The 25,128-nt window shown below is 41.5% G+C and overlaps 1 protein-coding gene across 2 annotated transcripts in view; it reads right to left on the bottom strand.

Annotated features, from left to right (window-relative positions):
• RIC8B (RIC8 guanine nucleotide exchange factor B) overlaps nt 1-17,054 on the bottom strand; it is a 36,340-nt gene extending 19,286 nt beyond the window's left edge. Inside the window, exons 1-3 of one of the 2 annotated variants that reach the window (XM_086479581.1) lie at nt 16,968-17,054; nt 13,615-13,662; nt 2,136-2,744 (exon numbers count right to left, since the gene is read on the bottom strand). In XM_086479581.1, coding sequence (XP_086335707.1) covers nt 2,136-2,744; nt 13,615-13,662; nt 16,968-17,054 — 744 coding nt within the window. Of the gene's footprint in view, nt 1-2,135; nt 2,745-13,614; nt 13,663-16,967 lie in introns of those variants that run through there. The other variant, XM_086479588.1, reaches the window with a different exon arrangement.
• Nucleotides 17,055-25,128: the final 8,074 nt, after the last annotated feature.

Here is a 25,128-nt window from a genome sequence, read left to right as displayed (position 1 = left end):
TACTGTTTGTAATCTCTTCAAATTCTGCATCTTCAGCCCGCTTAATTAACATGCTGTTTACTCTTCTTACAGATCATTAGTATTTCCACAGGGATACTTGCTAAGCAGAATGTCACCCAACGTATCTGGCTAATGGTTTACAACTACTAAAGAGCTCTAAATGTTCCCTGCCTTTAGGAACTTTTAGTAAAGAGTTATTGTATGAGCTTTATCTCAAAACACAAAATAAGCTTCTCCCGCCTCAGAATGTCTTAAACTCATTCAAATTAAAAAAAAAAAAAAAAAAAAAGGGGGGGGGGTTACTAACACCAGAATGTCTTCCAATCTGAAGGAAAATTTCCTGACAGCTGCATGCTTGGGCTCTTTAGGGAGGAGAAGTTTTGTGGGACACAACCTCCCTCATTCCACAGACAGTGGCCACACAAAACCTCATCAGGTAACGCCACAATTGTGTGCTGTTGAGTGCCACCTCCCGCCTGCCTTTTTGTGATAAACTGGGCTTTTCATCTCTCACGATTCTCACTATTCTAAGAGTATCAGCCTCAAGATCCAGATTTCAAGACCTTACTTCTCAAGAGGCGAACACATAATATAGCTCAATTTTCCACCTTAATACCTGCCATTATTTCCTCCACACAGAAGAACCTGATCACAATGATGGTAACTCTCAAACTCCAAACTAGCAAAAATTCATATGGCTGGGTTATGCGATTGACTTTGGGTCATTTTTCTCCACTCAAGTTTTTACCTCTAAAACAATCACTTTCCAATACAAAGTGTCAGATCTGACAAAGGTAAAGGTATTTTAAAACAGGTCTAAGTCAGGAATATGAACAAGAGAAAAGTCCCTCATTTACTTTATATTTACTTGAAATTTGAAGTATTAGCTTCTCTGATCCTCCCCCCCCAGTCTTAAATTTCAGGATTTCTTATACAGCATACCTTGAGACATTAAAGCAAAGAATAAGCTTCAGACTTTTCTCAAGTTTTACATTCTTTAATGATTAATGTCTTATTTGCTGTTTAGTCCAATGTCCTAAAGAGAATGACTATTTGTCAATTTTAAGTACTGTAAACTTCTGCTTAGCTTTATATGCTGCATATTTACATTGCCCAGTGAAAAGTTAACAACACTGTTTTAGAGACAATATGACGTCGACTAAAAAGAAAGATTCCCTATATTATTCTATTACTGTAGCCCAGACTTAGGTTATTCAACAAAAAGTTATCCGTATTGTTTCTGTTCATAAATTCAAGGATGCAACACATACGAAGCATACTCCAAAAAGAAAAAAAATAGATCTGATGTTACAATGAAAAACCAAGATAAATATTCACAAGACATAACAGTGGAAGTGCATTTGGTTCCCATATTTGACCCCATCTTAAAAGATCACACTGAAGCCCAAGCCTGGTGTTGGGAGGTTGGGAGATAAAGATATTAAAAACAATATAACTCTTTCTTCAGAGTTGTTTGTTAAAAATTAAAGTTGATGTGCTTATCATCACACTCAGAAAAACTGAAGAAAACTGGGGAGACTTCTCAGCTCTAATTATTACCCTATTGCTATAGTCCACAATCTGCAGAGATGTAGCCTTCTGATACATTAAAAAGCTTTTCCTAGCCAGCTAATTATTAAACAGCATTTATTTTCTTTTGGAAATCTGAGACTCTTATGAAATAGTTGTCTTTGCATTTTTTATTTGAAAACATCCTGTTCTAACTTGCATTATGTAATCCAAACTATTCTCCCATTATACAGAAAATGTAGATTTTTTTTGCCTAAGTAATAACAAGAATAAAAAAGTTACTTTGGTATTCAAAGCAATGAGCGTTAAAGACTCGGCACCTCTTGAAAGCCCCAGAGCATCGATATATGACACAATTAGAATTCAGACAAATTTTCTCAGACCGATTTTGCGTATAGAGAAATTAGGATGCAAAATTTCAAGAATACCTTAGCTGCTGTTTTGAAAAATGCAATCATATTCCATCAAAATGACAGTAGCAGAAGTTAAGGATTAAAATCCTTGCTCTGGGGCTTGGACAACTGCCTCTTGTGTATCTACCTGCCGGTTCTGGCTCTTGCAGGCTAAACAAAACCAACTTAAAACACGCTTCAGCTAAGCCTTACCTCGCTGTGGACATTCCAACTGTCAAGTGTTACGTTAAAAAGAGCCTTAAGTGCCTCAATGGCACAATCCGTCTCTTGCAAAGACAGAGGAGGCCTGTCACGATCTTCTGCCGCTTTATATTCTTCTGTCCATCTTACACTCAGGGAACTTTCCAAAGCCTGAGTCAAAACTTGCACCCCTTGTAGTTCCTGACGCAACTGCGATCTAATATCTGTGTGCAGAAGTGACAAGAGGAAGAGCAGACGCAAATCAAAGCATTTAATGTCATCAACGAACTGTTGGTCCTTGCATTTTTCCAGAAGATTGCAGAGCATAGCTGCAAGATTCAGTTCCAAACTGAGCTTCTGTGCAACAGCACTGTTAAAAATTATGTTACAGAGGCATTTTAAAGCTTCTACTATAACAGGAAATTCAGACGCTCTCTCCAAAGGATCTTCCACAGTGTCCAGCTTTGCCAGCCTCATAAGGATCTGCATGTTCCTCTTTGTGGTTACAGGCACTAAAACCCTCTTGTCCCTGGAGAGAATCCGGAGGGCCTCCAGGCAGGCAACTTGACATGAAGTTTTTGTGTCTTTTTCAAGCATGTTTAGAATTCCCTCACACAGTTTCTATGCAAACACAAGCAAACAAGACAGGAACAGTTTTAGCATCAAAATATTGGTGGCAATAGGAAACTACTTTTGCTAAGCTTCCACATAACTTCTGGGTTTTCAGCTGACTTGACTTGAGAAACTAGGTATTCTGTATTAGCTCTTCAAAAAATAAACTATTGCAAAAGACCTCCAAAGATCACCTAAAGCAGTTTTCCTCATGGATACAATCCGAATACATCAACATGGGCAAAAGCACTAAGCCAAAAGGGCAGATGCTATCCATCACTGCCAAGTCTGCTCAGTATCAGGACTAAAAACTTGAGTAGCCAGAGTAACGCAGCTGAGAGAAGTGAAAGGTTTTAAAAATACATCAAAGTAGAACAGTCACACCTACAGTACCTGCAAAATTATAGCTTGAGGTTGTTTCAGTCAGGAGGCTGGGAGAAAAGAAACCAAACCAAAGTAACTCCTGCTCAACATACAAGTATTAGTACCCCACGTCTGGGAACAGCTGTAATTTGTGTTGCCACTTCAGCCTCATCTACAGACTTCTGCCATCTTAAGATTCTCAGAAACGTTATCTCTGACATAGAAGCATAATGCAGTTTTATTGGAAGACTTAGGCTGTAGTAGTTTTACCAAACCAGCAAAACTGATGCTTTGTCAACACAGATTGTTCTTGAAGTCGAAACACTTCACTGATACGTTATATCAACATGACTGCAAGGGTAAATACTAATCATATAAATGCAGCATGAGAAAATACAACACTCCAAGAATCTGCAGGTCAGAACAGTAACACCTGAATTACAGAAGAATGACCTTTTATAAGACAGAAACGGACAATCAGATGATCAATCAAAAGGGAGAAAAGACAGGACAGAACAGATTGCCTGATGGAGGATGACTCCATAAGGGTTTTATGCCTTAAGCTCAGGACCACACTACTACTCATGGGTACCACTGCCAGAAGTACAGTTACAAAGAAGTTTCCAGGTGAGCAGCAACACAAACTGCATTGTACCTCACAGGACAGAGCTCCTCTCCTTTTCTCACCCCCCAAGCTTTGTGTCTTGACTATTGACACGACCAAAGACACCAGAGTAGCAACTGAGTTGAACAGCCCTAGTGCAGGTATCTGCTTAGGACCTGAAATTCACATCATGGTCTCAGGCAGTACATGTCAATAAGAAATTGATTAAAAAAAAAAAGCAAGCATAGGAATACTAGTAAAGTAAAAAATAGTTCTTGGGGAACGGTCTTCGGAATCGCACTTTTCACCACCACCCCAACAAAAAGGCAAGGAGCACAGCAGCCAGTCACCCTGACTCAAAGTTCAAAACAAAAGTTCCACTTCGGACATCCAAGCAAGTTTTGTTACTGTGATCACTTACAATTAAAGCCAAAAAAAAAAAAAAAAAGATTAAGTCTAAAACAAATCTAGAACAGACACTCCAGAAGAATAAGGGAGAAAACAACACAAGTCTTCAACAACGTTAAATGACAATCTGTAAACAAAGTCAGACAGGAGGAACTCAACAATATTTCTAGTATGCTTGTCCTGGGGTGAAGCCCACCCAAAAGCACCACCCAGATGACCAAGACCTTGACTATATCTCCATAGCCCTGACTAGATTAATCCAGTAAGAGTGTGAAGACAAGGAGTGACCTCCACCTCTCACTATCACACAGGTAACATGAGAAATCTTCATCAGACTATGCAACAGGATAAACCCCACATCTGACCACCTGTACAAGCACATAGGTACTTTGCATGGGAACTATATAGAGAAGTACCTGGAAAAAGATACTCAAGTACAGAGGTTTCACAGTTCTTCAACATTAACCTAATGCTGCTCCCATAGATCTGTACAACCCCATGACTTAAGCATAGTTTGCTAGACCTGCACTAAATGTTTCTGAAGGTGGCAACTTTGAAACATCGGGTTTTTTCTTTGGTTTTGTTGGGTTGGGTTTTTTTTAAATGCTTAGAAAATAAAAAACTACCAGTATAGATCCAAAGTCAAATTACCTGGTCACAGCTCAACTTCTCACAAGAATTTTGTTTCTATTGTTAAGAGTTTTCCATACAATTAACTTTGCTTTGCAAGCTGCAACAACAGTCGTGAAGCATGTTTGGTTTTGAGGCGTAACACAAAACTGAATGAACAGTTCAGAGAACTCCAGGAGAAGGCCAGTTTATTCTGTTCCCTATTTAAGGGAACATTTCTATTAGACTTAGCAGTTATGTTTTTCCTTGTTGACATCAGCTGCTACAAGGTGGTCTGTAATAATTTACCCAAATTCAAAAGCTGCTTCACCAACTGGACTCTCCCTCTCCTCAGGAATCGTGTAGCAGTATCATATTAACACCACAAGAAGCCAAGTTACCAGCCTTCCCCAAACCAAGATGCTGAATGAACACTTCAAAGACATACTGGGCCAGTCAGACTGCTTTATCCGTAAACAAATACAGCACAAAACCAGATCTGATGTTTCATTAACACCGCTGAAGGTTTCTTCTAGGCCTTTAAACACCAAGGATCACTTCCTAAATGATCTTATTCGATCAATATCCACTGAAACTAAGGAGTGTTCCTACTCATTTTTTTTTAGCAGCAGAGCCTATACACATCTCGTATCTGGTGCTCTGGTCTTTAATCTCAGTCAGATAAAACCTGAACGCTCATTTGACTACAGAAAGACCAATGCTCCCAAATTCAGACTGGGTTTTTTTCCCCATAAGTTCCACCCACCTGCTGTTATGCAAGTATCACTGCAACATGTCAAAAGCACTGCAGGGGAGATCCCAAAGGGCACCAAACTCCCACTTACTTGTCAGAGGAGGTAGAGGCCTAACCTTCCCTCCATACATTTGAAGACTATCCTTGCAATTTCATTAAAGATTATAAAAAACATTACCTCATGGCTTCAAATCTTAGTGAAACGCAGCAACAGAAGATTCTTAACTCTGAATAGGTGCACTGAAGATAGATACTAAATAGAACACAAGCATTTTTTTTTGAGATTTAGCAACCGACTTATAACTCAAAAAAAAACCAAACCATTGGCGTGCTTGTAAGGTGCTTCATCTCCTACATGTTCCTGAAGCCTTGGCTGTATAAGGGATTTCAAAGTATAAGCAGGCTAGAGTTGATTTTTAAAAGCATTAATTATACAGTCTTATGCATACTACATTAACTAAGCCATCACACACTTAAGAACAGGTTACTAGGCTTCCTAGCCATTACAGTAAAATACAATTTTTCAAGATGTAAGACTCACACAAGTGAAAAACACGTAGGAACTTCTGACAAAGTTCTCTGGAGTTAGATGCTGGTGAGCCATCAAGAGTGATTTTACATGAACCAGCATTTAGTCATGATACCACGACTTGCTATACTGCCAAAATCCATGACAGTAAACCATTGCTGGCTGATCTCAAGTGCCAATATGAGCTTATGAAAAAAAAAACAGAGCATCTGATTATAGTTGAGGAGTTATCCGTAGAAAGTTTTGAAGCAAGGAAACAAAATTCATCCTATTAGGAAATTCCCTTGGAGACACCTAAACCCAAATGCCATACAGCACATTTTCTGCTTCCTCATTGACAGTGCGAGGGAAGTGATGCGCAGAGAGAAGAGAAACAGGAACGGATGTGACCACAAAAGCATTATTATCCTTTTCATGTTCTTTAGGTGGAGCTTTTTCTACTGCCCTGTAGGCCATTAGCATGACATAAACTAAGGGGCACAGATGCTATTTACTTGGTTGGAAATGAAAGCAAGTGAAAGAATTCAGACAGCCAGGTACCTCCCTTTCACAAAATATATGATGACTGTCCTAGTTTCAGGGTTTTATTGCTATCCCCTAAATTACTGTAGGAATTTAACATTTCTTTATTTGAGTTCTATCCTTTCAACATTCAGAAGGGAGTTTGACTTTCATCAGCCATGCTACAGCAAGAAGTGTTTTTCAAATACTTTTCCTCAGAATCAAGGCAATTTCTAGTCTTTTTAAACTTTATTTTAAAACTGTAATATACACTCACTTCTCTAAAATTCAAGAATCCTCAGCTTTTATGTTAATAGTAAGGTTAAGACAGAGCAATACACACAGTTCCTTTTGTCTATGCTGTAGCGTAAGAGTAAAACATTTTAAAATTTTATTGTGTTAAAACAGGAAGCCCAGAAACACCCATTTGTCATCTTGTCTTGACAAATAAAATATTAATCCATTTCAGACCTTTATCCTGATAGCATAAACACTTAATGCTAAGCAGCAACACGGTCCTATAGAAAAAGCAATATCCTGAGATACAAAAGACCTGCATTTTCCTTTTTGCTCAGCCCCAGACCTATTGTGTGTCTTTGGGCAAAAAGGTATCATCTCCTTACTTCCAATTTTCTTTTCCATCTGTTTACAGGCTAATTAGATGGGGGGGCAGGGGAAGGAGAGAACTGTAAGTGCTTATTAGCAGGTGCTTGTATTTCCCAGGCTCAATCTCAGCTGGGGATACTAGATGCTGTGAAAAATAGGGTACTTCATGATCTTGCTCTTTGCTCCTGGGGTGCCTGCACATGAGGTCCTTTTCCATCTCCTCTCTTTATGCATGATGATGTTTAGAAAGCACACTTGACCTATATTCACTTTTTTCAATTCACAGACCACTAAACTTTGGCTATGTTATGTCAGCTGAATTTACTGTAGCTTCACAACATCAGAGCAATAAATGTCTCTGTGAGAAAAGGAGACAATTTCCTTTTATTTGCTTCTTCCTCTTTGGCAAATCATTCTCTTTACTTATACAGGCCTTTGGATTAGAGCAGGAACATGAGAATATAGTCTCCATTCTGCAAGTATTCAAATCCAAGCAAACACCACTGCTTCACTGAATATGGCATTTAATTGAGACACACATCATGCAGTGCTAGAGAAGCTGCAATTCAAAGGTGAACAACTAAAGTTCTGCATAATATCACAGAAACAGAGCGCATATTTTATCTCTTGGTTTCTGCACCTTTATTTCTGAATTATGCCATAAAGGCTGCAAGTGCCAGGAGAGGTATGCTTCTTAGCAATCGAGTTTAATTTAAAGCAAGGGAAAAAACCCAACCTGTTGTGAATTTGACTTGGAAATACATTGTTCCCATTTTCCACCTCCCTCAGTGACAGAGCATATGAGTAACAAAACTGCAAGTCCATCAAGAACAGGAATTCTACAACAGAACACAGGTGTGCTTGGTTTTGTATCACCTTCACGCATTTCTCAAGACCAGTGTTCTCAAGACTTCTTGTATATTTCAGGGCATAAATACATCCATCTTGACAGAACAGTAAATGATACCAGCACACAGGGAGCAAAACAAGCATGTCAGACACGAAATTCTCACTACACTGTCAGGCTTTATTTAAGCAAAAATCAAGCTTTTTAAAGAACTGTCCACAAAAACCAAATAACCCCACTCTTCTTTAATAGCTGAGAAAGAAAAGGCACAGACCTAACAGTGCGTGCTTACTCACTCTTTCAGCATGGGGGAACCAGAAGCCACGATGTCTTTGGCCTCATCAAGTACTATGTGCCACAGCACATCATTTAGGAGAATGGGAACATCATAAACCGTACCAGGTCATGCTTTCCTTCTGCACTGGCTCAAGTCCCGCCAGCTCACTTTGTCTTCTGGCTCATGTTTTTCATCATTTTCAAATTTCAATTTTAATTAAATTGTCTCTAGGGGTTCAAGAGAAGTACGCTCTTAATTTCATTCAACCTAGTTCTGCAGCTGTTCAGTGGTGAGAACGGTTAATGAAATCAACTGTAGTGCCAAAGTTCACAAGGAATTGTATTCCCCCAGCAGGTCGTACAGGCCTGTTATTGTTTACCTCATCTGTATTGCTACCTATTCCTCAAATTTACCTTCTACTTTACTACAAGCATGAAGGTTCATAGCAGATTCTACCCAATTTTCACGTGGATTAAAGGAAGGTTAATAGTAACCACAACAAACTGCATGTAAATTTTTACAACTCTGAAGTTTCTGGGGCTCTCAAAGTTATTCAGAAGCTTCTCTTAAAACACAAGCCCCTCTCCATCTCTTATAAGGCAAAATTAAGCATTTTACATGTTTCTTATATTTTCAATAGGCTATGCAAATCAGTGTTGCAGAAAGCCAAAGAGAAACTATGTTTTTGTCAAGTCAGATATAAGAGATTCCAGGAGCAGAGAGGCATAACTTGGAATTGCTGAACAAGAACATTGGCTGGTAGTTTCTGCTAACAGGAGCAGCATTAAAAGAATAAAACGATTGGTTTTTCTGCTATTAGGTTTCGGACAAGCATCCAAGACAGTAAGAAAGTAAGCCCAAGAGTATTTGGAATGTTAGTTCAAGCTCTCATTTTCTCTGGAAGCCAAGACAACATGTCTATAACATTTGTAATCAACTGTGCTGAATAACAGGACAATTGGATAACATCCTCTGAAAAGGCCACGCCAAAGTTTTGCCTAGTTTTTCCAGACATCCTTGAGGATTCAGTCTGCTTCACTTCAAACTTCACTGTTCAGCCCATATTGACAGTGGGAGGTTGGCCTGATTGGCAGGAGCCCGCCAGCTCTGACACGGCAGAGGCCCAGGTCGCAGGTTTGAAGACGTGGGAGCTTAGGCGAGACAGCACTCAGCAGGTAAGGTGAGGAGCAGGCACAGTAATCCCTGTTGTCAGAACGGGTGGAATAAACACCTGGTTCAGAGTCACAGAAAGGTGAAATTCTGCGTAGCTGCACTCTCAGCTCCTTGCCCTCCCCACTCAACAGGGAGAGGGAGAACGTTTACAGCCTCTGTAACCCAGTGGTGAAAGAAGGGTTCTAAAAGGAGAGATGGGTGTCCCTAGCTTGACATAAACCTTGAGATGTGAAAACTGAAAAATGCTGGATGGGAGTGTGCAGCACCAGAGGGAATTAGAACAAATGTTTAGTATTAATGAAGGATACTTAGTAACTTTTCTTCTCTTACAGACTGGTACTCCCTTAAGGGGTTTCAGTAAAGTCAGAACAATAACAACAACAATTAATACTAAGATACCACACAATGTGCCCACAGGAGTGCTTGAGTGTAATATTTTTACAGGCCACTCACTAACAGACTTTAAAAGCTTGCAACGAAGTTACTGGCAGAAGAAAAGTTTTGTGCCTTTGTGGCTGCAGGAACCTTTAGACCTCCCAGAAGTGTCACAGTGTCAACAGCACTATCTAACAACAAGGTTCTTCTGAGATTTAGAGTGTGACAGCATCTTGCTCCATCAACATACTTTACTGCTTCCATCCTTCCAAAGTTCAAATATGGTACAGTCCACAGCCTTAAGGAATCTCCCCACATCATGAATTTAATTAGGAGAGAAAGGCCCACAATATGTTTGATACTATTTACCATCATCTATTTCAACACCTTTAAAATATTCAGTGATGTGGGGGAAAAGGCCGTTTTGGTGATTTTCTTCCCACTAAAGGAGGCCTTGAATTTTAGATCCATTACATTCAAATTGAACGCAAACAATAAATCAAGAAAGCTGATCTCAAACTTTAAGGATTTATATTACAGGGCTGACCCAATGCAGTAAGCCGGAGCCAGCAGGGCTGAAACCAGATGTTATAAGTACTACAAGAGGTGAAGGAGACAAAACACAAGGAGTTGAAGAGGAAATACGTCAATCATGAAGACCCTACCATTTCAGGTAAGAATATGGCTTATGAGTAATATTCTTACATTTGGCTGCCGCTTCCTTTTTTTGCTTTCCTCCAAAATAAGCATCTTCATCCAATTCAAAAAGTCAAATCTTGCTTGCCATCTTGGACAGATTTACCTCTTCTGTTATATCACCCAGGCAAATGATGCTGTAGCTCCATCCAACTGCAGAACGCCACAGCTGACTAGGGAATGAGTACTGACAGACATTTCCAGGACAAAAACAGTGCTGTGAATCCAGCATCAACCTAAAGAGCCAACTGTTTGTGTCAACCATGCCATGCTGCTGTGAAGTGCCAGTTCTGAAGACTCAACCTTTTCCAGCAAAATGCTGTCAGGAACTCCTTCCTGGTTGAGACAAATAAATATTTTAGATTTCTAAGAGACAGTTAAGCTCCTCTGAAGCAACTGCACTGCCTTCATTTCAGCTGCTATTCCAGGACACACCTCTGGCTGGCAACTTCTATACTGTTTACACACACAAACTGGAAACAGGCTTTCAGAAATTGGTAATTTTTTATTAATAAGCTAAGAAGGTTGGCACCAACTTGACCTGCCTGGTACACAGGTTGCCAACTGATTTATACCCACCCATAGCACCCATCACATAGGCCAATGCCTACACATACATCATTAAACAAAACAACCAGGACAAATAACAGCTCATATTGCAACCTTGTGTTTTTTACCACCCTGTGATGTATTCAAGCCCTGTGGCTCTGGCCAGATCGACAAGCTTACTAACATCACCTCTCTTCCTGCTTTCTGGAAGACACAACCTACTTTCCTCCTAGAGTTCAGTATTACAAACTCACTGCTGATTTAGTCAGTTTACAGCCTAAAGCATCATGATTTAATAGTCATATTACAGCAGAACTTTTGCTGTCCAATTTATCCAGCTTCTATCGTCAAGCCATAGTTTTGACCTTTCCATCTTTTATGTTCTACAGCGTGTCACCATGGCATACGGCTTGTCCTCTCCCTAGCAGTATCCAACCTCGAAAGGCATAAAGCACAGTTACACCTAGGTGACAATAGTTACACCATAGACACAACCTTGCTGTAGTTCTAAGGTCACGGCCGAAGCCGTGTGGCGAGGCAGAGAAAAAACTTGCATTGGGATTCTTGATCTTTTACTTGCGCTCTTGCATAGACATGAATGACTTACAATATACTCTGTGAGGCTTCTGGAGTACATAACTAAAAGCGAACTTACTCCTAGGCATGAACGAACCCAATACGCAGCAAGAGACTGGCAAGAAGCATGTATTGCATTCATCAGGTTATTTGGCAAGTTTCCAATAGCACCAGAAACCAAAGACAACATCCTGAAGTCCCTCTGTATTTGCCACCATACCTGAACTTCAAGTCTACTCCATGACCTCATCATGGACTGTGACCCTTTGTCTAAACTCTCTTTCACTGCAATCATTCTAAGCTAACAGTATTTGCAGTTCTGCAGCTATCAACTCGAGTGTATTTTGGTATCACTAAACAAACAAATGGGATCTGTTTCTGAATTAGCCTGAGGCTACATCATGCAAACTTTGAGCAACCCTCATTAATTTTGGTGACAACTTCAGTAGTTTGCTCTTAGCAGGAGCATGCAGTATTTTACCTTTCAATTTAAAGCATTTTTATTTTTTACCTTAACTGAAGGATTAGCAGAGAGGGCTCAATGTTTTACGGATACTAAGGAGACTGAGCACGTGCAGTTGAGTAGCTTTTAAAAAAAAACCCAACGAAAACCAACCACACACAGAGAATATCCTGCACACACACACACCCCTGCCCCCCCACAACATTCATTGTTTTTATTTAGCTTTCGCCAGTTTGCCTTCTGACCTATTCCCCTTTCTTATGTTCTCTACTTAGCATTCAGTTTTCCATTCTAGATGCTTTCTCATTCTCAACGTAAAGAGAGGTGGAAGGGATGGGGAGGAAAGAGAGGGATGAACACAAACACAATAAGAAAACCAAATCAAGATCACATCCAAGTTCTTCTGTACATCAAAGCCGACACACACAGTCCATCACTGCAATACTAAACGTCAGCTTTGAGTAAAGCCATAGATAAAGCCAAGCTAAGAGGTCTTCAAGTCACCTGTGTAATAAAGAATTGTAACTTAAGATTGCAGTACGCATAACTGATGATTTTGTAAATGCAAAGGACACAGAGACTTATCACCACACCCATTTCTACCAGAAAAATACTAAATACCTGAAAATATTTAGATTGTGCGCAAAACCATGGAATGAATCTATGTGTACCAAATTTGAGACAGGCTATCCTTGCAGGAACTTTGCAATTCTGATTTCAAGCTTTGAATTTATTTCAGAAATAGCAGAAACATGCAGCCTCACTCACTAATGAACATTTTCTGAATAAATATGCAAATCAGCCAAAAACTAATTAGAGAAAAGAAAGGAAGGGCTTTGTCAATACATATTATGCCACAAAAATAACAACAGGAAAAAAAATAAATAAATCAATGTCGAAGCTCTAAATGCGAGGCTGTGGATGGATCTCAAGGGACCTGTTAAGCCCTGACACACCAGTACAGCTCCATGCTGTAACACAGGAACATTTCCCATCTTTGGAACCTGACACGCACAGCACACCTTCTGCTGATTACAACTGCCTTTGGATTAACAGGCCTCTGTAGCTCTGCCTCCCTTACAGCTCCACAGCTTTCTTCTGTACTTATCCCTTTATCTTAATCTCTGGTATTCTTTAAGTATCTAACATAGACAAGAAATACACCTGTGATATTACTACCAGCTGAGAAGAGAGAAAATGGAAAAATGCTCTGCAAAATTTTTACCTCAGTAGCGTATCTTCATTCTTGCACCCCACTGCAAATCCTTACCCAGCAAAATAATTTATGGGGTTTTCTGTTACCACTTTTATTCAAGACAGGGTTTTTTGCTAGGGGAATCGGCATTGCTAGGGGTATTTGCATTTCTCTTTCAGAAAAAAAGGTTATGGGTAGTTGTCACGGCTCTTGCACTGAAGAAAAAAAAATTAAAACAGAACTTTATAATCACTACTTGTACCATTTCACAACAGCAGCTAAGTTAAGAGACTGCTTTTACTCTTTTATATTTCAGGTATAAAGGTATGCAGCTCGATAGCCTACTTTACTTACCTTTCTTTTGTCTTCATCTGCTGGATCAAATCGGAAAATGGCCCGATTCTGAAAAAAAAAAAGTTTGCATTTGTTACATGAACATCAGCTGCTAAGTATGTAATACCTGCAGCACTATTACAAAACTTTAGAAGTCTGGTTAAAACCAGCCTCAGACAACGAGGCCATAACCTTGTCAATTCATGTCCTTTTCCCATTCTACCCAACAGCAAGAGTTTCAGCAAGTGGCTCCAACTAACAACGCCACAATTACTACCAGGGCAGAGCAAGCCTTCACCTGTGTGCTGTTAACAGCCTCACATGCAGCACTTTACAGGGTGAAAAACATGAGCTATAGAGCCTTGTGTTTTACAAATGCCCTAACACTCAGACTCTTCCCCAAGCAGTTCTTGTTTACAAGCTTTTGACTGCACTTTAAAGTGTCCCAAACCAGAACAACCATAGTGTAATCTTGCCCAGAAAACAAGTAGTACAAATCAAATAAGCCTTACTACAACAACTACCAGTTTCCGTATTGTGGCAATTTCCAAAACACATTACCGAGGTATGTGTTTCTCTGGTACAGTTAAACACAAGATAGACATGGCCTAACAACAACTACTTATTTCCTGCTAGACACTTCAAACAGTAATTGAGTCTAGTTCTACGTTAGCATCCTGAAGTATGCCATTTACAAAACATTACTCATGACACAAAGTGTATTCTGCCAAAGAAAACAGCAGTAATGCCAGTGATTTTAACGACATTTTAAAACTTTCAAGCTAAATGATTAAGCTTGATCAACAGCTTCTAAAAAAAAAAATATCTCAATTTCTATTATTTCTAATACACAACTTGCTACATCATGCAAGTGACTGAAAAAAGAAGTGACAAAAAAGTGACCCTCCACAGCACATTAGTGCGCCTCTTACCCTTCCTGACTCAAGCTCACACCTACGCAGAAAGGCCTTGGACATCTACCCTACCAACAGAGGTTATCAATACCAGTGAGATCTTTGAGGATGGCAGGAAAATAATCCCTTTCCTTTCTCTTACAGGGCTCCCAATAACACTATTGAACCACACAAGCCCAGCAAAATTCCAGCCAAAAGCAGGTGAACATTAAATGATGAGCAATTAACCAAGAGAAGGCAATTTGCATTTCCACATGAACATTTTTGGAAATTTACAGAAGAAACACAGTGGCAGTAGGTAGCCTAAGCGCTGGAGGAACAGATTTGGATTAATCATTGCAAATGGGACAGCACAGAGGAGCAAGAACATGCCTAGTAATTTCTCGCATTATAGTTGCTCTATAGCCACCTGCACCTTACAACTACACTTAATCTGTTCCCTCTTCAACTAAAGCATATTTAACTTGTTACTCGAAAAAAACCTAAGGACATCTAAAGCCCAGAGGAGGCATAAGTAGAGATCTGGAACCTGGAGTACCCTGCCAGTCTTCGCTGGCCCACTGGCAACGTATCCGAGCTAGCAACACGTTGCACAGAAAGAGAGATACAGGAAACATGAAGGAAAACTTAACAAGAAACACAGTAAGAGAAACGTCGTATTGAGACAGTGTTAAAAGATTCCCATCGCACTTCAAAAGAAGTATTTAGCTACACGTGTAACTGCAAAACTTCATTCAAAGACTTGACACACTGGAAAAGAAACCACACCAGTTCCAGCTCTGTCCTTGAGAATTCAACTTAAGCCTAAATAATTCATCTGGGGAGGCTGCTGAGAAGGCATAAAATCCAATACAGCAAATTAAGAAATGATGTGCGCTTTTTGACTGAACACACTTAACAGAGTCATTTTCAAGAGTAAAGGCAAGAGATAAAAGGTTCCCTCCATCAGAATCCTTCCTCTGTACCTTAGAGGTCAGCAAGTTAAAACCATTAGATGTGTCTAATGAACTCTAGATCTACCAGTCCTTCAGAGAAGGTGCCCTGCAGCTTCATCAGTCGCTACACTTGAATTTCACATGCACAAAGGCAGCCTATGTCAGGGCTGTTGCTCCAGCTTCTTCTAGAAGCTTGAGTTTGAGTGAAGACATCGGTTACTGCCATTGTTAGACTTAAAACATATTGCATGTAAGACAGCAAACTTCAAGCCATCTCTTGGAGGCTGCAGAATAACTATACACCAATCCACATTAATTTGGCTTTCTCCCTAATCACAGTGCAAGGAATATTCAATTAAAAACCTCAATGTTTGTTTCTGTGATAAATTCCTAAATTTTATTTGATAGTTCAACACAACTGCATCTGAATTACATCCAAAGCCAAACTCTGAGTCAGCACCAGCTTTAGAGACCTGTGTACCAGTCACAGAAGTGTCTACGCACAGGACAGACACCTTATGGGTTGAGACATGATCTTTAGAAATGGACTATACTGCTCTACTAAAATCTAGGTGTCAAAACGTCCCTATCAGGGCAGGGGAAAAAAAGAAAACAAACAAACACCTAACATCTAGCTTCATTCCAGTTTCTCTCTCCCAACGTTACACGGAAATCCCTTCACCCCTTGACGCAGCACACGCCTATCACGCTGTAATGGCAGCAGGCACTAGGCACTCTTTAACACCTGTCGGCATTGAAAGCTCAACCTGTTGTAACCCCGCTTTTAGCTCTCTCCCCTTTTCGCTTTGCTTGGCCAGAACGGCAGAACAACCAGGCGTGCCCGGGGTCGCTGCCGAGGGCTGCGAAGGCCCCTCTGCCACCCGCCAGCCCGGCAAGGGCGACAAAGGGCCGCCAGGGCAGCACCTCGGGCAGGTCCGCAACGGCGTCACCCAAGGCACTTCGGTGCTATTCTGTCCGGCTTCTTCCAAGAGGCACAGGCGGGTTAGGAGACTTTTGAGGCAAACTTCCCTGCGGAACGGCTGTTTTCACAGCTTGATCGCCGGTCACCCGCTGCGCTGCGCGTCAGGCACGCCAAGCGGAGGCAAGGCAGAAGGGGCGGCGGGGGGCGGGGGGGCCCAGGCTGGCAACGGGCTCGATCTACCCGCCATACCGCCGGCTTTGTGCTCCCGGGAGCGCCCGCCTTCCCCTCGACACTGCCCCGCTCGCCACCCGGGACTGCCGCCGCGCCCCGTGGAGGAGGGCAGGGGACGCCGGCGGGCTGCAGCCGGCGGGAACAGCGGCAGGAGCGGGGACCGCCGGGGACCCGCCGCAGAGCCGGGCCCCGGGGCGGGGCGGGGGACAGCGGCAGGAACCCCGACCAGCCGAGGGAGCGGGACCCTCGCGGCCCGGTGCCGGCGGCGCTGCCGAAGGCGGGGCGGGGCGGCGACACCGCCGGGGGAGCCGGCTCGCGCCGCGGGGGGAGGGGAGGACGCCCGCCTGCCCGCCCTCCCCAACGGCCCGTTACCTCCTCGTTGTACCGCGCCAGGACCCGCTCCGCCGCCTCGGCGCCACCGCGCCCCTCCACGGCCTCCAGCACCGCGCCCAGCTCCATGCCCAGCTCCATGCCCGCCGGCCGCCGCCTGCCCTGCCCGGCCCGGCCCGGCCCGGCCCGGCCCGCCCCCGCTCCGCTCCGCTCCGCTCCGCCGGCAGCAGCCGCCGCCCCGCCGCGCCCTGACCTCCTGCCCCGCGCCCCCCTGACGTGACGTGACGCAACGCTCTCCTTGGAAACCGCCCGGATTGGCAGGCAGCGGCCGCGCGCTATTGGCTGGAAGGGGCGGCCTCGAGCCCTCCTATTGGCTGCCGTGCCGCCCAGTCCCGCCGGCATGAGGTTGCGGCGAAGGGACTACGTCTCCCAGCATGCCAAGCGCGGCGGCGCTGCGGTGCGCAGCGCGGTCTGCGGGGCTTTGTGCCGCGGGGCACGACGGGTGCTGTGGTCCTCGCCGGGCAGCCCTGGCGGCGCCGGGCGGGAAGGGCGGTGGAAAGGGCTGAGGAGCGCAGGTTCGAGTCCCGAGCGGCCACGGCTGGCTGGGAGAGCGCCCTCGGGTTGCTCAGTGGCACAAAGCACACCCCGACAGATGCCCTCCTCATTAGGCTTTGCCGTAAGGTCTGGCAGCAAAACAAACCCCTTTTTCTCAGCTCCAACCCACCAGAGTGGTGGCGGTGCATGAAAATCCTCCCTTTCCATTTGAAGTCCCCCTGCACTCAGCACTGGTGAGGCCGCACCCCGAATCCTGTGTGCGGTTTTGGGCCCCTCACCACAAGAAGGACATTGAGGTGCTGGAGCATGTCCAGAGAAGGGCAACGAAGCTGGTGAAGGGTCTGGAGAACAGGTCTGGTGAGGAGCGGCTGAGGGAATGGGGGTTGTTTAGTCTGGAGAAGAGGAGGCTGAGGGGAGACCTTATTGCTCTCTACAACTGCCTGAAAGGAGGTTGTAGCGGGGTGGGGGTCAGTCTCTTCTCTCAAGTAACAAGCGATAGGGCAAGAGGAAACGGCCTCAAGTTGCGCCGGGGGGGAGGTTTAGATTGGACATTAGGAAAAATTTCTTCACCGAAAGGGTTGTCAAGCATTGGAACAGGCTGCCCAGGGAAGTGGCGGAGTCACCATCCCTGGAGGCATTTAAAAGACATGTAGATGTGGTGCTTAGGGACATGGTTTAGTGGTGGACTCGGCAGTGCTGGGTTAATGGTTGGACTTGATGATCTCAAAGGCCTTTTCCAACATAAGCCACTCTATGATTCCATGAAGACAAAACCCTGCTCTCTGAGGGACAGCATGGCCTCCTTCCCAAAACTGCCTGCATATCCATTCACAGAGGAGTTGATATACTTTTTTGGAGGGTGTTGATGTGGGTGTGAGCAACCAGGGCGGTGCAGAGAAGAGATGCCAGTGCCACGCCGCTACCGTGTTTTGTTTGGGAGGTGGCAGGAGGGGAGTGTGGGCTGCGCCAGCGTGGCCAGACATGGCAGAGCAAAGGTGAGCTATGTCTCTGAAGTGCTCTGCAAGACCGTAGATTTAAACTACATTGGCAAGATATGTAGTATTTCCATAGTCAGGATGCCCTACAATCAAAATTCGTTGTCCAGATAGCAGAAAACTATCTATCAAAGTTAACAAAAAGCCTCCAGCAATAAACCTTCAGAGGGAGCTGCCATCGGTCTGTCCTTGAAGTATTTATTCCTTCAGCAGCAATTCAGGAGCTACTCCATGGTCATGAAGAGAAACTGTTCATCTCACAAACGATTGGCTCCGTCGTGGAAAACACCACAGGGGCAGGGAGGTTTCATCTGCAGACAGACAGAGGCTCCAAAGAGCACTAAGATGTGTCAGCATATGCCTGTGTGTGTTTGAGATACAGGCCCAAACTAGGATCTGAATTTTCTGGTTGGGGGTTTCTTGCCACAGTAGGTTGAACTGAGATACAAAACCAGAACAACATGGTCATTGGATGTCAAGGAGTAACAAAGTCCAGCCTGAGCGGCATAGCTGTGCCTTCTGAGTTACGTCCATGTGTCTACTAATGCCACTTTTGAGATAAACCCAGTAAAAATAATCCTTTGCTTGTTTAATTTACAACTCTATAATAAAGCATAAGCCTGCTTAGATTTGCTTCACAGCACAGCAAAACAGTCATTTTACTTGTACATAGCCAATAAAAAATTTTTAATTAAAAAAACCCCTAAAAAATAAAGACTAGGAAACTGTTACTGCCCTTTAAAGGCACATTGTTATTCATCATCAGTGCGTTTTAGTTTCCACTTTAGGTAGCATATGAAGGATTAGGATTTCAATGAAAGAGGGGGACAGAATAAATTGCATCCTCTACCAAAGAACTGCCAGACCTTTTCAGATGGGTGCATACCATGAGCCCTTCCCATGTTAGTCAGCTTTATCTAAACCTTCCAAAGCAATGTCTGCCCCTGAATTTCATGGGTTTCAGGGTCAGTCACAACAGAATTGTGGGGCTGGGGAGGTCAGAGGCCATTTTTGTCAAAGGGTAGTGACCTTAGCAGCAAGAGGTAGCCTGACAAAAACAGGATTCGTGCTAGTGAATGGAGTTCTCACTGCTCTTCCCCCGCTGAGTCTTTTTTCTACCTGGTAATGAAAAATCTTGAAGAATTATAATGGATTTTTATATGCATACATACATACATGTTTGCGTGTGTGTATACGTCTATTTAAAAATATCATATATGTTATGTTAGTTATGCCATAATAGGTAACATTACAATATATTGTATTATATATATTACAATATATTATATTATATATATTACATCTATTATTTCTTATAAGTTTTAGCCCATGTAAAAGATCACACTTTTAATAAAATGTGTATTTGTTGTGAGAAGACAGAAAGTGAGCAAGAAAAAAAGAAAAAGATAAAAAGAAAAAAAGAAAAAAGAAAAAGAGAAAGAAAAAGAGAAAGAAAAAGAGAAAGAAAAAGAAAAAGAAAAAGAAAAAGAAAAAAGAAAAAAAGAAAAAAGAAAAAGAGAAAGAAAAAGAAAAAGAAAAAGAAAAAGAAAAAGAAAAAGAAAAAGAAAAAGAAAAAGAAAAAGAAAAAGAAAAAGAAAAAGAGAAAGAGAAAGAGAAAGAAAAAGAGAAAGAAAAAGAAAAAGAAAAAGAAAAAGAAAAAGAGAAAGAGAAAGAAAAAGAGAAAGAAAAAGAAAAAGAAAAAGAAAAAGAAAAAGAAAAAGAAAAAGAGAAAGAGAAAGAAAAAGAGAAAGAAAAAGAAAAAGAAAAAGAAAAAGAAAAAGAAAAAGAAAAAGAAAAAGAAAAAGAGAAAGAGAAAGAAAAAGAAAAAGAGAAAGAGAAAGAAAAAGAAAAAGAAAAAGAAAAAGAAAAAGAAAAAGAAAAAGAAAAAGAAAAAGAAAAAGAAAAAGAAAAAGAAAAAGAAAAAGAAAAAGAAAAAGAAAAAGAAAAAGAGAAAGAGAAAGAAAAAGAGAAAGAAAAAGAAAAAGAAAAAGAAAAAGAAAAAGAGAAAGAGAAAGAAAAAGAGAAAGAAAAAGAAAAAGAAAAAGAAAAAGAAAAAGAAAAAGAAAAAGAAAAAGAGAAAGAGAAAGAAAAAGAGAAAGAAAAAGAAAAAGAAAAAGAAAAAGAAAAAGAAAAAGAAAAAGAAAAAGAGAAAGAGAAAGAAAAAGAGAAAGAAAAAGAAAAAGAAAAAGAAAAAGAAAAAGAAAAAGAAAAAGAGAAAGAGAAAGAAAAAGAGAAAGAAAAAGAGAAAGAAAAAGAAAAAGAAAAAAAGAAAAAAGAAAAAAGAAAAAGAGAAAGAAAAAGAGAAAGAAAAAGAAAAAGAAAAAGAGAAAGAAAAAGAAAAAGAAAAAAGAAAAAAAGAAAAAAGAAAAAGAGAAAGAAAAAGAAAAAGAAAAAGAAAAAGAAAAAGAGAAAGAGAAAGAAAAAGAGAAAGAAAAAGAAAAAGAAAAAGAGAAAGAGAAAGAAAAAGAGAAAGAAAAAGAAAAAGAAAAAGAAAAAGAAAAAGAGAAAGAGAAAGAAAAAGAAAAAGAGAAAGAGAAAGAAAAAGAGAAAGAGAAAGAAAAAGAAAAAGAAAAAGAAAAAGAAAAAGAAAAAGAAAAAGAAAAAGAAAAAGAAAAAGAAAAAGAAAAAGAAAAAGAAAAAGAAAAAGAAAAAGAAAAAGAAAAAGAAAAAGAAAAAGAAAAAGAAAAAGAAAAAGAAAAAGAAAAAGAAAAAGAAAAAGAGAAAGAAAAAGAAAAAGAGAAAGAAAAAGAAGAGAAAGTGAAACCGAGACTGTATATTTTGGCATGTGGTATAAAAGCTTCTTCAGAAAGATTTGTGGAGTCACATCTTTACCTTATATACACATAAATACGTGGCTAGGCAAGAAACAGCAGTTTCAGTTGCCACGGTCAAGGGAAAGGCTTAATTAACAGGCTGCAGGCTCTGATGGGAGGGGTTGGCAATTTGTACTAGGATGATTTAAGAGATTTGTGCCCCTAACCAGCCGCTCTACCCAGAGGTTATCATCCTCTCATGAGCGGCTGCACCTTCCCAGCCTGGTATATACCCCTGTGACCTGAAAGCTGTGGCAGTTTATATTAATATGGTGGGTTCTTACCTGCGGTGGTCGAGGAGGGGACCCTGCTTTCCTTTGCAGTGCTTCTGTTGCGGATGGTGATGGTGACTTCTGTAGATCTGTGTTCAGTAATCTGTATATTGCTCCCCATGAATGTCCAGTTTAAATTTCAAAGCCTTCATCAGGAAGCAGCTCAAAGGTAGCTGGAAGTGCACGGTCAGACTCCTGGGGCATCGACACAAGTTTCTAAGTTAATGAAAAAAAAAAAAAGAAGGACTGTGGGAGTTCTTTTGCAAAAGACTTCCAAAGCCCTACCTGACTGGCGCTGTTCTGTGGCTTATTGTTACGAGCAGCTTTGTGGTGCTGCTGATGGTCAAAATTCCCTCTCCCAGGACTTCACGCACAGTGTTGCAGTTCTCAGAAAGTCTTTGTTATTTCTGGGGCTGACACTGTGTCCAGTCTCCATCCTCCTTCCCGAACAGTCTCCCTAGGCTCTTCAAGTCAGGTTAACTGAGTTGCCCCCAAACGTGTTGAAGGACGAGGCACGTTTGTACACTAAAATAGTCTCAACTCTCTTGCAGTCAACGGGGATTAGATTTTCTTTGGTCTAACAAGTTACTGTGAAAAATGTAGGAAGTGCTTCTGGCTTCCCTTGGGTGGTGCTGGGGTTCACCTCCACCCTGATCCTTTCAAAGACCCATCTTTGAGTTACTGGTCAGTTCTGCCCACAAATGTCTCACCAAATGTCCGTCTGGTCCTCAGAGGGACCATGGCAGGTCATGGTCAGCAGTCCATCAGGTAACTGGAGGTTGATCAATGTTCCAGCAATAATGAAAGAGTGAACGGGATCACAGTGGGCTCTTGTCAGATGTGAAGAGATGCAGAGATTTGGAATTCGTTGGTGAAGAGAAAGTGGATTTTTCTATTCTAGGGACACTGCCTTTCTCATACTAATTTCTCACAGTCTTGATGAGGCAGATATTTCTATGCTTGTTAATAATTTGATTTAAACATCTTCAATAACAAAATGCAAAGTAGGACTTTGGTCTCAGACACATCAAAACCCCAGCTGCTAAAGACTGGCCTCTAAAAAAACTTCCTCACATGACTGGCTTTCTTCACATGTAGACCATTTTGCCTGAAGGTAACTTGAATAAGAATAAAATAGATGAGTTAGCCTGAGCCTGATCTCCCCTGTCCTTAATAAAAGCAAAGAGTAAAAATATATTAGGCAGTAACACCAGCTGAGAAGGGTAGCATTTCAGGAGGTCTGTGACACTAACCCAGGGAACGAGATTTTGTTCAGTGACCTAAAGCTGGAGACAGGCTCCTGATGTGTTTCTGAAAATCCCACCAGGACCTTGGCTGAATATTTAAGAGCCTGGACACTTGCCACACCTGGCCTGGAACATCCTTCCTCCCCTGGTCCTAGCAGATTTCCAGTGCATTCCTCTAGTTATTTTAGACCCCAAACTCTCACCCGTTTACCCACTAGTTAAATACAAAAGATCTGAGAATTTTGCCACTTTATTAATCTACCTACAGGAAAACAAGTTTTGCACTTCCAGTGTTCCACTGGCAACATGTTTGTTACAAGGTACTGTAAAGAAGACAGCGCATCTGACCTACACTGGCTTGGGTGAGCACCAGCAGCAGGGCTTAAACCAAACAATATAGAGTCATCTATCAGAGAAACACAGAATCATAGATCCATAGAACGGTTTGGGTTGGAAGGGACCTTAAAGACCATCTAGTTCCACCCCACCTGCCACGGGCATGGACACCTCCCACCAGACCAGGTTGCTCAAAGCCCCATCCAGCCTGGCCTTGGACACTGCCGGGGAGGGGGCAGCCACAGCTGCCCTGGGCAGCCTGTGCCAGTGCCTCACCACCCTCACAGTGAAGAATTTATTCCTTACATCTAATCTAAATCTCCCCTCTCTCAGTTTGAAACCGTTACCCCTCATCCCATCGCTACCCTCCCTGATCAAGAGTCCCTCCCCACCTTCCCTGCAGGCCCCCTTTAAGCACTGGAAGGCCGCTGTAAGGTCTCCCCGGAGCCTTCTCTTCGCCAGGCTGAACAACCCCAGCTCTCTCAGCCTGTACCTGGTCACAGCCTTAAGCAGTTCGTAGCTGCAAGCACAAGTGTAGGACTACTCATTTGCTGTGAGTCGTACATGTTCTGAAGTCCTTTGCTAGATAAAAACATACATGATCACATTTAGGATTTTTTGAAGGTTTGCAGCCTGTGGAAGTTTCTGTATTTAAGTAAATGTAAATGGCATCTATTTAATTTCAAGAACTTTATTTGAGTGTGAAAATCCCTCATATGTCTTGCACAACTGTACAAATAACACTTTTGTCCATTTTAGGCATAAACATGGTTATCATCACACTGGGTGCTATCAAAGATTTTATTTACAAAACAATTACTAAAATGCCTGATGTCATATTTCCATTTATTTATTTCTTACCCATAGGGTAATAGGTCCACCATAATTGTTTGGTGCATTTTATAATACAGAAGAAAAAGCTATGTTAATAAAATCTAACAAAAACTCACAAATAGCTACAAATCTGACAGAAGATGTCTAAGAAAAATTCTTCCCAAAATACAATACATTTTTCCACACATACACAGTACAGAATAAATTCAAAGGCACAGCTTTGAATTTTGCTTTTGTAGAAGTATATAGAATTATCACCACGCGAAGGAATTGAGAGAAGACTTTCATACCTGTCAATAGGTAATTAAACGAATAAACATGTTTTCATTGTCATTTTCTTTACATAATTGCTTCATATCATCATATTTAACATATGTGGCTCTGAATCCAAAATCTTCCCAGCCCCCAAGTCCCTTCTTAACCTTGTCATTACTGACCAGAGAAACTAGATTTTTCCAGATTGTGCAAACTTAACACAAATACATATATAACAAGAACAATAGTCAACTTAAGGCAGTGTATAATTCAATGCTACATGTCTTTTCTTCTCTTTTGTAAAGATCAAACTTACTGGATCAACAGAAAGGTGCATCAATATACAAAGTTAGGTGTAAACTGAAACCTACAACAACACGTCTTTGAGGAGCCAGATAAAGGAATCGATATGAACAAGTGATGACTTGGCAGAATGGTTTTTAAGGAATGAATTAAGAGCTTAAAAGAAGAACAGATGACAGAGTTTTTCTGAGGGTGAATTTCCTGTCTTTAACTCAAATTATAGATAGATCCCATTCCAGTACTTTTTTTCATAAGACTCATTAACATTTGTCAATAAGAGAGAGGGGCAAGAATGGCTCACTCAGTCTGACATCACACAGGGTTGGCCCACATGCCAGAATTAAAAAAGGCACAGATTGGCCCCAAAAGTGGTCTAGAATAGCACAACAAATCTTTTTTTTTTTTTTTTTTTTTCGGCTACAGGAACATTCAGTCACACTGGTCTGCAATCTGCCCACATTATGAACTACGTTTATCTGCCCAGGATCTTTTCCATCTTCACCTCCCTTGAAGAACGCCCATGAAAAGTCCCACATAACATGAAGTTTTCATAACTCTCTTAAGTATATGGGCTTAGCTGATACCAGTCATTT

This window comes from Leptosomus discolor, chromosome 1 (assembly GCF_034619465.1).
Source record: "Leptosomus discolor isolate bLepDis1 chromosome 1, bLepDis1.hap2, whole genome shotgun sequence".
In the NCBI taxonomy this organism is placed as follows: Eukaryota; Metazoa; Chordata; class Aves; order Leptosomiformes; family Leptosomidae; genus Leptosomus; species Leptosomus discolor.
Note: the sequence above shows the minus strand (reverse complement) of the source record. Positions and strands in the feature narration are given on the sequence as shown.